The sequence below is a fragment of the Hippichthys cyanospilos genome, chromosome 6 (assembly GCF_059441005.1).
Source record: "Hippichthys cyanospilos isolate Australia breed blue-spotted pipefish chromosome 6, RoL_Hcya_1.0, whole genome shotgun sequence".
In the NCBI taxonomy this organism is placed as follows: Eukaryota; Metazoa; Chordata; class Actinopteri; order Syngnathiformes; family Syngnathidae; genus Hippichthys; species Hippichthys cyanospilos.
In genome coordinates this window covers 923,987-937,800 of record NC_142374.1, presented here as the reverse complement: position 1 = coordinate 937,800, position 13,814 = coordinate 923,987, and the positions used below count along the sequence as shown (strand labels likewise).

Below are 13,814 nucleotides of genomic sequence, written 5' to 3'. Positions count from 1 at the left end.
CAGCGCCTAGCTGCATGGTGCGTTGACAATATCTGCTCCTCAACACCAGCAAAACCAAGGAGCTCATTGTGGACATTGTGGAAGAAGAGGAATGACACACACATACCCATCCACATCAATGGCATAGTAGTTGAACGTGTCTCCAGCTTTAAGTTCCTGGAGATTCACATCACCAAGAATCTCTCCTGGACTACTAACACCTCCAGCTTGGTCAAGAAGGCTCACCAATTGCTCTTCTTCCTAAGGACTCTTAAAAAGAACTACCTGTCTGCCAACATCCTGAACAATGTCTACCGTTGTGTGATTGAAAGCATGCTAACCAACTGTATCACTACCTGGTATGGGAACTGCTCTGGCGCCGAGTGCGCGGCACTACAAAGGGTAGTGAAAACCGCCCAACACATCACAGGGACCCCACTACCGGCCATTGTGGATTTCTAGAGGAAGCGATGCCTACGTAGGGCTCGCAGCATCCTAAAGGTCCTTTGACATCCCAACCATAGACTCTTCCAACTCCTCAACTCCAGGAGGCACTTCAGGAGCCTCTGGACTAGAACCAGCAAGTACAGGAACAGCATCTTCCCAACAGCTGTTCCCCTCCTGAACTCTATGCACTTCTAACACTTCTTGTACATATTGTCCATACATGTAATATTTGTTTACTTATATACTAACAGCACACTTGTATACTGCTTATAGCAATCGTATATTCCATTATACTGACAGCAAACTGATAGAACACCTGTACATTATATTATGCACATTATACTGTATATTCTAATAGCTCTACTGTATATGTGTTTATACTTTATCTGTAACAAATTCAAATCAATCATCCTGTCTATACTGTATATATTGTCCATATCACACCTGCTGCTCCTTGCACTTCTTATTAGATACTAAACTACATTTCGTTACCTGTATTTATACTGGCTCCCTGCTTACCTGCGTTTGGGTCCACCTCCACAACCCTTTCCTGATAAAGGAAATAAATGATTGATGCCACTTTTTTGCTTGTTGTGCAGTATGTTTTTATCTATCGATGTACCACTGTTAATACCAATGTATTAAGACAATGTACCTAAATAATATAAAAAAGGTCTAGTGTGAGACAATTAAACATTGCCACTATCCACCTTCTCTTTTACCCAATAATTTTACCAAAGCCCTCCTCTCACAGGAAAAGAACCCAGCCACTCTTTCAGGAGATCGACATTAGCTATTCTCCTAGGTATTCGTGTTCCATGCTAACAATTTGTTTGCAATTGTGTACACTTTTTCACTGCAAAGAAGTGTAATAAGGTTCATTTTAAGATGGCGCATTTGTGTGTTACACAGGGTTTTTCACTGCAATGAAGTGTAATAAGGTTCATTTTAAGATGGAGCATTTGTGTGTTACACAGGGTTTTTCTGATCTGCCGCTCATTGGACAGTATAGTCTGAGGAAGCAGCCCTACAATAATCTGAAGAATAAATTCACTTGGTTGTCTGAAGCTGGACACAGGCTGCTCAATCTGCTCTTTATGTATAATCCACAACGCAGGTACGTACACACACATACACACATTTGTACAGGCATAACTTGTGTTAGGTGTTAGTCTTTGCATCTCCAGTTGTGAAACATCTCCAGTTGTGAAACAGTGTTATTTGATTTCATTTAAATCCCTCTTGAGAAATAAAGTGGGCATTAGAGGTCGTGTAATAATTATGATATGCAAAGAGTGCATTTTTGACACCCTTCAAAATGTGCCATCATCTGTTGCAGACGTCTGTCATGACAGGTCAGCTTCCCTGTATACGGGCTGAGAGTGTGGACCCCAAACAAATCAATGAACAAAAAATGATTGCCCAAAAGATGAATCAACCAAAAGCGCACTTCGAGTGTGGAAATAAAATTAAAGCTCAAAAAAGGGTATAATACAACAGATTTCAAAGTTCAACTAAAATACAAATCTATTACATCTATTACAAATTGTCCATGCAAAACTTACAGCGTGACGGAGTGGAGCGGAGTCCACAGGTGTCACGGGGGTGCGCGGCGGATGTGAAGGCCGGCGTGGTTGCGGAGGAGGAGGACCCAAAAGCAGGATGCCGTCGAGACAGGGGCTTCATGAAATCCATATTTATTAACACAACGAACGGGAACAAAAGCGGGAAAAACAGGGCGGCAAAAAACTCGAACTAAGGGCGCAGGCAGGCTGGCAAAACAGAAAGCAAACACTACGGGCAGGCTTGCAGGTAAACACAGAGCTGAGGGACGAAGGGCGAGACGGGACTACGAAAACGCGACAGAGACAATATGTCATGTCATGTCATGACGCCCCCCTGCTTTTGGGTCCTCCTCCTCCGCAACCACACCGGCATTCACACCTGCCGCGCACCCCTGTGACAACAGGAGGACAACAAAAAAGTATCACCTAAAACAACTAAGGGCGCGAGATCCACAAAAATAATCCAGCGTTGTCCTCTTGCTTCGGCCACCCTAAAGAAGCCTAGGTGATGACCGATGTGCATCAGGTGTGCGGTCAGCGACTCCGCCCCCCTCATCAAGGGCACTCCCAGACTTCAGACACAAACACACACAGACATGATATGATGTCAAATGATAACATTATGCGCAGTAGGCTAATTTCCATTAATTTCAATTGGAATTAAATTGAAGTCAAGACTGGTATGCTAATCATTTTGCACATTCATGTACAATTGTCAGAGGTCGATTGTCAGAGATTTTTGATGACTTGTTGGTCGGATGTTTGCTGATAAGTGTTCCGACAGCAAATGCATCAGATCTATATCCACTTACAAAAGATGTGCAGATTGAAAAAGAAGGGAATTGTACTGTACTGTTAACACTGCATGAAAAAAATCAGATATGACACATATGGGCAAACATATCACAATTCAGTTCGTACAAATGTAGCCTGTGTCTATTGGAAGTTGTCTTCCTCGATGTATTTTAACTATTTACCCTTTTTTGCTGTAAAGCAATATTTGAACTACAAATATTTTTTCATGTAGAATACCTTTAAAAACACAATTTGCCAATTGCCGTTGACTGAAAATTACAAATTGTCTCAGGTAGCAATTTATCATGATTAATTTTGCAAATGTCACATGACCAAACCCAGAAAACACAGGATTTGTCCATACCTCTGCGCTCAGCAACTGTGATGTTGACGACAAGTGGCAAAATACTCTTTTAAAGTTGTTTGTCAGTGTTGGGCAAGTTACTTCAAAACTGTGATGCATTACGTATTACTGTCATTTCAAATTAATTAGTTATTACTGAATTTAAAATGTAAGGCATTACACTACTATTGCTTTACTTTTATATCACTCTCATCAACATATCTCATTACTCTCATTACACATCCAGTGAAAGGCTGGCTTCACCCTTGGGGGCTTGTGAAAACCATAGTACATATTTTAGTTTTCTTCCAAAGATATGTCACTGCTTTTGAGGTGTCATAAAAAGCCATCTATGAATATTATTTTACCTTCAACCACTCAAAATGTTCAGCGTCATCAGACCTATTCATACATACCTAGTTAAAAAAACAACATCTCATATATATTGCAATATGACTATATTGCGGAGAAATGTGTTGTGAAGGTTTCCTGCATGCCAGATAGGCGAGGTATCTATAAATGTGCTTGCCACTGGCACTCCTTGGAAGTTGAACTACTACTGCAGTACACAGATTTACTTAAATCTTAAAATATTAAACCTTCTTTGTACAGTAAATGTACTGGTATGCCTTCTCTTTCCGTGTCTTGACTGTACGTCCCAGTTGGGATCACTGAGCATTTGCTCGGATGTCCAACTTTAAGTAACAAGGAGCCTACCAAACATGATTAAAAAGCAGAGTTTACACTTTAAATTCCAAATTATTACAAAAGGCCTGTCTGCTCCTCCACTACGATCTGTCAGCTGCCTGTCTGCTCCTTCCTATGACCAATGCGACATGAGACCAGAACAAGGCTATTAAGGGTAAAATAGACTCTCATTGACTTGAAATGATAGAATTCACACTGTACTATTAATTAATACTGTTAGGTTCACTGAGCTAATACTCGCCAAATCCAATAACTAAAACAAGAAAGAGAGATGGCACGTATCTGCTCATGCGTGAGGAGAATGAGACAGGACCACAAAAGGCTGCAGTACTGCCACGCTCTGAGGCACTTCCCCGTTCCCCCCAGTTTACTTTAATTATCTTAGAGATCCCTAGGTTACATGAAGGTTCCGGCCCTAAAGGGTAGAAATGCATGGGGGGGGCGATGTGTGCGGCCAGAACCCAGAATCTTGTAATACATGTTTGTGAAAGCTGAGTGTGCTTGTGTGTGAGTGTCAAAATGCAGTATGCAGCAACATGTTCCAGTAAGTCGAACGCTCAGCTCCACAACACTTCCTCAACCAACTTCTTCTTTCCGGGGGAGCCTTCAGGTGACCCTGGGCCCTGGATGCTGTTTGACAGGGCCCTGAAAAGACTTCAACAACCGTTATCACTAACATGACCCGGAACGCACCTGACATGTGTGGGACATGTTGCTACCCTAATATCTAATAAAAAGGTGTCAAATGTATAATCGCTATGTGAATCAACAACAATAATAAATCATCTCAAGAATTAAGAACATCTGATCAATATAATTACTAACACATGATTGATTGGTACACGTGCTTTACTCAACTGAGTACTACTGATTGCTGTATTAATGACTTCATTTAACATGTCATAATTGATTGGCACACCATTGATTAATTACTGATTTATTACGCAATAAAAATAAAAGGTTAATTAAATTTCTCCAACAATTCCCTCCTCTTGATTCTACTTGCCACCACCACAAAGAATCAATAGCAGAACCTCCCATCGGTTTTATTCAACTGCATCATCACGTGGGGGCAAATCCGGAAAGACAGGGCACATGTCCTCATACAGATGAGGAGGCGCAAAACTGCAGTCTTCCTCAACACCCAGAGTAGGAGCACTCACACGCCAGCCTCAGGAACTAGGTCCTGAACCGGTTGGTGAAGTAACTTCATCCAACCTGGATTTAGTCGGGGCAATAGCAGTTGAGATAAGTCGATCAAGCAGTGTGCGAATGCAGTGCGAATACAACAACAGCTACACAATGTGAGAACAGAAGTGAAAATGGCAACTGACAGCATGAAGGTGACAACCAGATTTTTATACTTGCCAAAGGTTTTGTCCCACCACTCAGACCATGAGGACGTTTTTACCCCAGAGTGCTCTCGCATTTTCCTGTTTAGGCTGCGTAAGCCATCAATGGCTTTGGTTAGTGCCCCGTCGGGGGCGGTGTTGTCAGGAATCCAAGTGCAACACTGGTTCCCAAACATAGCGCACATGCCGCCCTCCTTCGCCAGGAGCATGTCCACCGCAATGCGAGTCTGGAAAGTCATGAGTAAGGTAGCAGCGAGTTGCTCTTTGATAGCAAGGAGCCCCTCCTCTGTATAGTTGCCCAGCTTCTGCACATTGTAATGGATGTAGTTGATTCGATCTACATTTTTATTAGGTGTAATCCATATGAATATGGATTCCCATCCCGCTGCAATCTGGTTAACCAACTTTACTCATCTGGTACTCCGTGTGGTACGCCAATCGCGTCAATGTATGTGGGTCCCCCCGGCACTCCAGGCTGCACGCCGTCTCCTGAGATGCATTCCTCCAAAAGGCACTCAGATGGAACAGAAGCCGGAATCACTCAACAGCGGCCTGGCCTTCATACAGGAAATACAGCTGTACTGTACTGTTTTGGCAGCCGTTTCCATCAGGAACAACCAATTGTTACCTTGCTGTGTGACCCTGGTGACAGAAATTTTCCATTGACAGTCATCCTTTTATTTAATTTTACCGTTACCTTCGTTGACTCAGTCACTGAGGTCAAGTTCCAATGCACGTGGTTAGCCACTTGTGTTGTGAATTCTACATAAGGATCAGGAGTACAAAACCAAATTGAGGTGTTTACCATAATCTGAAGACCGGTAGCAACTTTGGCTAGCGCGACCTGTTGCCTAAGGAATTTAGCACACGTTTCAGTGGTCCAGCTTTTCCCATTATTACCTGTTTCAGCAACCAAAGCACTCCACCTGGTTCTGCTAGCAGTTAAATACCATTCATACTTTTTCTCATCGTCCTGACCTTTGTGAAAGAATGTTTTACCGCTACCGCGAAGCCCTTTGGGTTTTACATAGGCCAGGGCAGAATGATTGTTGAGACACTGTTCTCAAGAAGGCAAACCATTGTTTTTATCACAGGACCTACATCAAACCGATCACAAGATGAAAAATTCCTATGTGTGGGGTACTCTGCACATAGACTGTTTTTTTTTTTCACTCTTTCCGCGACCACACATGTTAATGTTGCCATATTCTGTAGTTGTATTGCCAAATCTTATGACCTTCTAAGCCCTAATTCCTCCCACCTGCATCCCATAGAGGAATGCCCCAGTCACCAACATCCCGACAGTGTAGGACAGGACAGCGGCTTTCACCCATGTTGGCGTGGCCATGTCGCTCGATGTACCCCTAAACAGGAAGGATGTCTTTTAATTTCTTCATAGGCCGTCGGTGTTTTCAGACACGACAAGTCTGCTCCCACCGTTTGGTCAGACGTTGCTCACCCCTCCTTCTTGGGTAAATTGAACGAGATCACCTTTTTACAGTGTGTGAGATGTATCCACGTGTGTCGTTCTGTGATTTTCACGGCCGTCGGCGTGGTCAGCAATACTTCGTGCGGTCCTTCCCACCATGGTGAATGCCAATGCTTCCGTTTGATGCTCCGCACCAGGATCCAGTCACCTGGAACGACTTTGTTGTCCTGTGGAGAAGAAGTGCAATCGCTTCCTGGTAAGCAATCTCTTATTGGTTCTTTTTTCTAGGGTTTTTCACATATAGTCAGCTAAATTACCCTCATTGTCTAGTTCCCAGTGTGTGGAAAAGAGGGGACGTTTGTATGGCCTTCCAAAAAGAGCCTCATAGGGTGTTAACCCTGAGGCACTAGTGATGTTAATGTGTAATTTGACCAGGTCCACACATCTTGTCCAGGACATCTGATAATGACAATGCGGGCCGTAGCCCTCCCGCAATGCCGCTAGCGTCGGCTAGTGCGGGTCGTAGCCTACCCGCTAGTCCGGCTAGCATTAGCCCTAAGAAGCCTGCTAGCCGCGGTGAGCCTGTTCGGACGCATAATCGCTTTAGCCCCCTCGCTAGGCAAACTCCTCCTCAGTCTACTGGCTCCCGCACATTAGTTATAGGGGACTCCATCACCCGTAACATCAAGCTTAAAAAGCCAGCCACCGTAATGTGTATTCCTGGGGCCAGAGCACCCGACATTGAAGCTAACCTTAGGGAGCTGACATGCAAGAGGGCTAGACACCAGACTAGTGCAAACAACACTAGCTACTCGGACATAGTGATACACGTCGGCTCCAACGATACTAGAATGAGGCAGTCTGAGATTACAAAGAAGAACATAGCTAGGACTTGTAATCTCGCTAGAAAGATGAGTCGGCATCGAGTTATTGTCTCTGGCCCTCTGCCTGCGAGAGGCAATGATGAGAGGTTTAGCAGATTATTCTCGCTTAACCAGTGGATGGCTGGTTTCTGTAAAGAGCAGGGTTTCCAGTTTGTAGATAATTGGCCCTCTTTCTGGGGCCGGCCCGACCTGCTGAGGACAGATGGCCTTCACCCTAACTGGAAAGGCGCTGTCACTCTTTCTAGAAACATAGATTACTGTTTGAGCCTTCCATGACTTCCCACATTAGAGCATGTCGGGTCGCAGGCGAGTAGCGAGCCTGCTAGAATGGGTGTGGAGTCGTTAAGGCTAGAGTTAACCGGCACTAGGCTGGACTGTTACAACACACATAGCATACTTAGTCTAGGTCACTGCAATCCACACACTGTTTCAATACCTAATGCTGAATGCCCTAATGATAAGATTTCTGCTGAGGTGGTGTTGATTAAGGAAAACAGCCCTGCCTCTTTAATCAGTAAGACTAGTGACAAAGTGCCTAGGCGAAATATTAATATCAATATGCGCGCTGTAGTCGTCGACAATCGAATTCCTACTTTACTAACATCGCGACGAGGTTTTAATTACTCAAAATATAGAGCAAGCCCCAGCCATAAAAATCTTGTTGGTATTAGTACTACCAACACGAGGACTCAGAATAGTCCGGGAAAAATGTCCCAGTTTAAATTCGGCTTCATAAATATTAGGTCACTCGCTTCAAAAGCCCTTCTTGTAAATGATCTTATTACAGATCAAAATCTTAACGTGCTTGGTCTCTGCGAAACCTGGCTAAAACCAAATGAATTCTTACCATTAAATGAGGCCTCACCCGCAAACTTTGTGGGCTCACATGTTGCCCGTCCTTGTAAAAAAGGGGGGGGTGTCGCCCTAATTTCGGAATCTGATCTTAGGCTTAGCACGAGCACGAGTCACACTTTCAAGACATTTGAGGCTCTCGTTATGCGATCGAGCTCCTCACCACCATTTTATGTGGTAGTTATTTACCGTCCTCCTGGCCCATACTCTGGATTCTTAGATGAATTCCCTGAACTTATGGCTGACTTAATAACTCACACAGATAATATATTAATTATGGGTGACTTCAATATTCATATGAACTCCCCATCAGAGCCACTTACTGTAGCTTTTCAAGCAATAATCGATGCATTTGGTTTTACACAAATAATAAAAGCAGCAACACACCGGAATGGTAATATCTTAGACTTAGTGCTAACCCGTGGCCTAACTGCCTCAAACGTCATAATTCTGCCACATACTAACGTTATGTCTGATCATTATCTTATAACATTTGAAGTCCTAGCTCAGTGTGGTCTTGTTGTCCACAACCAAGGCTTTAAGAGCCGTGATATTAATTCTTCAACGACTGCTGCACTTTCTGAATTACTGCCTTCCGCAACAGCTGCCTTTCCGTCTTTCACTGGCTCAGTCGATAAGCTCGCGAATGATTTTAATTCGGTTCTTCTAAATTCCCTAAACTCTATTGCGCCGCTGAAACTTAAAACTCGTCCGAAGCGGCGCACTCCGTGGTTTACGGAGGAAACGCGTACGTGTAAACTGTTAAGTAGACAACTTGAGCGTAAATGGCGAACAACTAAACTTGAGGTTTTCCGTCAGGCCTGGTGCGATAGCTTGCTGAAATATAAAGAGGCTCTTAGGCTAGCAAAAACTAATCACTTTTCCAAAATGATTAGTCTTAATAAAAACAACCCAAAGTATTTATTTGAGACGGTAGCGCAGCTAACACAGCAGCAGCAGGTTAATCAAAATTCCCTCCATTCAGCACACGATTTCATGCAATCCTTTACTCAGCGGATTCAGCTAATAAGGGAAGAAATAAAAAAGGCAGCGCCGCTCACCACCTCAACTGTGATTGTTGATGCTAGTTCGGACAATCAGGTTCATGAAAGTCTGGCTACCCTGTCCCAGTTTGATTTAGTATCCCTGGAGTGTCTTACACAACTGGTTAATGCAGCAAAGCCGACGCCCTGCATGCTCGACCCGCTTCCAGGCAAACTCGTCAAAGAGTTGTTCCCGATCTTGGGGTCGTCTGTCTTGAATATTATCAACCTGTCACTCTCCTCTGGCATTGTACCTGAAGCTTTTAAGACGGCCGTCATTCAACCATTACTTAAGAAACCACACCTAGATCCTGAAGATCTCGCTAACTATAGGCCAGTGTCACACCTTCCGTTTATCGCCAAAATTCTTGAGAAAGTTGTAACACAACAGCTTAGTGATTTTATGATAGACAACAATAGATTTGAACTCCTTCAGTCAGGTTTTAGGGCCAACCACTCAACTGAGACAGCCCTAGTAAAAGTGACGAATGATCTTCTCTTAGCCTCGGATTCCAACATCTCATCAATATTATTACTGCTTGATCTTAGTGCCGCATTTGACACTATTGATCATCATATTCTTATAGAACGTCTTAGATCATGTGTTGGTATCTCGGGATCAGCACTTTCTTGGTTCAGATCTTACATCCTGGGAAGGACGCATAGTGTCTCTTATGGCGACGCGATCTCTGAGTCTTTCTCCGTCTCATGTGGTGTCCCGCAGGGGTCAGTACTTGGCCCCTTACTGTTCAACATCTACATGATTCCTCTCGGCGATATTATACGTAAACATGCTATTAGTTTTCATTGCTATGCTGATGATACCCAACTCTATATGCCCTTAGAAATAACGGATCCGTGCAAGTGCAGTAAACTGGAGGCTTGCCTTGCCGAGATTAAACAATGGATGTCTTCCAATTTTCTGCTTCTCAACCCTAATAAAACTGAGATGTTATTTATTGGCCCTGCTCATCATCAGCACCTGCTTAAGAATACCACGCTGAACCTAGAAAACTGTATTATTTCCCAAAGTAGTTCTGCAAAAAATCTCGGCGTGATATTTGACTCAACTCTCTCCTTTCGAACACATATTAATAACATGACAAGAACGGCGTTTTTTCACCTCCGCAATATAGCTAAAATTCGCCCTATTCTTTCTCTTAGCGATGCAGAAACATTAATTCATGCATTTGTTACGTCGCGCCTAGACTATTGCAACATTTTGTTTTCTGGCCTTCCCATGTCTCACATTAAAAGCCTGCAGTGTGTACAGAATGCAGCGGCGAGACTATTGACAAGGACGAGAAAGTTTGATCATATTACTCCGATTCTAGCTGACCTGCATTGGCTTCCAATACACGTGAGATGTGATTTTAAGGTGTTGTTAATTACTTATAAAATTTTACACGGTTTAGCTCCTTCCTATCTCGTCGACTTGGTATCACCTTATGTTCCGTCCCGACAACTTCGATCACAAAATGCCGGTTTGCTATCGACCCCACGGGCTAAAAAGAAGTCTGTGGGATCAAGGGCATTTTCCATTCGCGCGCCAGTACTATGGAATGCCCTACCTATGGAAGTTCGCGCAGCCACCTCGGTAGAAATCTTTAAATCCCGACTAAAAACACATCTATACTCAAAAGCATTTAGTTAAATTAGCCTGTCTGCAGCCTTCTTCTTTTTCTTCTTTTTTCCTGCCCCCCTCTTCCGGCCGGGAGAGGGGGCTAGCTAGATGGTGAGGGTTGACTTGACCGCCTCCATTGGGTCCTGCGCTGGTCGACCATCACGGGTTAGGAGTCTAGCCGTCTGCGGTCCACCTGGCTGGAATGCGGGATGGTTCCTGCCCAATGGCTTTGCCTGCTGTCAAGACATCACTGCACTATATAGCACAATATGTTTTCTGTAATTTATATTGTTTCTGTGTTCGGTACATGCAGCATCCACTTCAACCTGTGGGCCTGGAAGGGGGCTCCTCCCACCTGTGGTCCCTTCTGGAGGTTTCTGATTTTCCCCAAATTGGGGTTTTTGAGTTTTTCCTTCCCCTTCTGGGAGCTTTGACAGGGGATGCTGTTGTGTACCTTACATTGAAAAGATGTCTCTGTATGACCTCTTTTCATTCTGTGAAGCCCTTTGAGACTTCGGTGATTTAGGGCTATATAAATAAAATTTGATTGATTGATTGGTTTGTTTCCTCCATGCACTTTTTTAGTCTATTTTAATTGTGCCATTCATTCTTTCCAATAATCCTGTACTTTGCAGGTGGTAGGAACAGTGATGCTTTAGTGCAATGTGGAACATTTGGCCAATTTTGTCAATCACTTTATTCACAAAATGTGTACCGTTGTCGCTATACATGGTTTCCGGGATACCATATCTTGGTATGATATCTTTGCACAACGCTTTGGCTACAGTCAGCGCATCGGGCTGTTTGGTTGGGAAGATTTTAACCCACTTTGAGAACGCATCGATGATAACAAGGCAATATTTTTCCGTTCGCTTTTACTTAACTCTATATAATCCATGTGGATTCACTGAAATGGGTAGGTTGCTGAGGGGTATTGCCCCCGCTTTGGTCGAATATTTCCCTGGGGATTGTGTCGTGCACAGATCATACAAGCCCTACAGAAATGTTTTGGGTATAGACTGAACCCATTAGTTGAGAAATGTTGGTTCACGACCCCGACCATTCTTGCGGTTGAGAAATGTGTTTTCCGTGACTCAGAATGGCCGCCCACCTATAGAGGTTTTTTTTTTTGCAAAACGGGCTTGTCATCTGTGCCGACATAAATTCCCTTTTTTAGTTTAGCTCCCTTAGCAACCCACTGTTTCTACTCTTGGGCAGGACTTTGTTGCTGCATGTCAATTAGGAGATCATCCTGCAAAATGGCACTATGAGGCAACTTTATTTCATCAACCATTTCTACGAAGGGCTTTTCGGCTGCCTGTTTTGCCATTCTGTCGGCGAAAGCATTTTCCCGCGAAATTTGATCCGTTCCAGTTGTGTGTGCCGCACATTTACAGATTGCAATTTGTTTGGGTAGTTGCACTGCGTTCAACAATTGTTTTAACAATTCAGCATGTGTTACGGCCTTCCCTGTGGATGTTATCGTTCCCCTATTTTTCCAATACTGCGCAAAACCATGACAAGTGGAAAAGGCATATTGGCTATCAGTATAGATTGTCACTGTTTCCCCTCCATAATGATGCAAGCCTGTGTGAGCGGTATGAGCTCAGCAGCCTGAGCCGAAAAGTGAGCCGGAAGCGGCTCTGCTTTCAACACAATCTCTGCTGTAACCACAGCATAGGCTGTTTGCGTTTTCCCCAAGCCATTTTTTTTTCCCGAGGACCCATCCACAAAAAGCACATGCCCCATTGGCAGTGGGTCATCTTTTAAATCGGATCTGCATTTTGTTGTGCTCTGGTCCAGCGGCTGACAATCGTGTTTGTCACGATCTTCAGGAAGTGGCACTAGTGTGGCCGGGTTTAAGACTGTGCACCTCTCTAGCGTAAGGTGTGGCTATGACAGCTATATTGCCATACAGGACAAGTGTCTAGCTGGCGATAAAAAGACCATGTTTGTCTGGAGGAGCAGTGTGGCGACTGCGTGTGGAACCTTTAATGTCAGAGGATGAAAAAGCACAATCGATGAACTGCATTCCACAGCCATAGAGGCCGCCACCACAGCCCTTACGCAATGAGGAAGTGCACAAGCCACACTGTCTAATTTGGAGGAGTAATATGAGACAGGCCTCATCTTATCCCCACAAATTTGTGCTAACAACGACGTCATGTAGTTACCTTTGTAATCTACCATCTGGACAAAAGGTTTAGAATAGTCTGGGATCGCCAGGGCTGTGCTTGAAACTAGTGCCAGTTTGACGTCACAAAAAGCCTTCTCAGCCTCAGGCGTCCACTTTACAGGCGAAGACATTGTCATGCTTTCCCCATACATCAGTTTAGAGAGAGGAGCAGTGATTTTCAGCATAATTCGGGATCCATGCCCTGCAATAATTTGTGAGCCCCAAAAATGACATCATTTGCTTTTTGTTAAAGGTTTTGTTAAAGGTTTGGGGGCTCGCAAAATAGTTGTTTTCCTGTCCTCTAATATTGCCCTGCCCCCACCACTTAGATTGTGCCCCAGGTACTTCACCTGCTCTCTACAAAGCTGCAATTCGTTTTTGCTTACTTTATGGCCTTCATTACGCCCCAATATAGCCGCAGTAACCATAAACATCATGTAGTATCTGTTGAATAATAAATCAACAATAATCTTAAAGTCAATCAACTAACATATAAACACTTGCCGAACTTTAATCTATGAATTTACTGTATTTTTAGCTGACATTAGCGGGTTAGTAACAACTAACAACAACTACTAACTATAAAGTGCAACCGCTACACAAACGAACACATAAAC

General features: G+C 43.8%; 2 protein-coding genes across 3 annotated transcripts in view; both read left to right on the top strand.

The window, feature by feature from the left end:
* The window catches only part of cdk10 (cyclin dependent kinase 10), an 89,862-nt gene that overhangs the window by 66,565 nt on the left and 9,483 nt on the right, over window positions 1–13,814 (top strand). For both annotated transcript variants that reach the window (XM_088417693.1, XM_088417695.1), the window contains exon 11: window positions 1,404–1,543. In XM_088417693.1, coding sequence (XP_088273819.1) covers window positions 1,404–1,543 — 140 coding nt within the window. The remainder of the gene's footprint in view (window positions 1–1,403; window positions 1,544–13,814) is intronic.
* On the top strand, window positions 6,902–11,577 carry LOC148421801 (uncharacterized). The gene has a single exon (XM_088417697.1). The coding sequence runs from the start codon at window positions 7,113–7,115 to the stop codon at window positions 7,776–7,778; it is 666 nt and encodes a 221-aa protein (XP_088273823.1). The 5' UTR covers window positions 6,902–7,112; the 3' UTR covers window positions 7,779–11,577.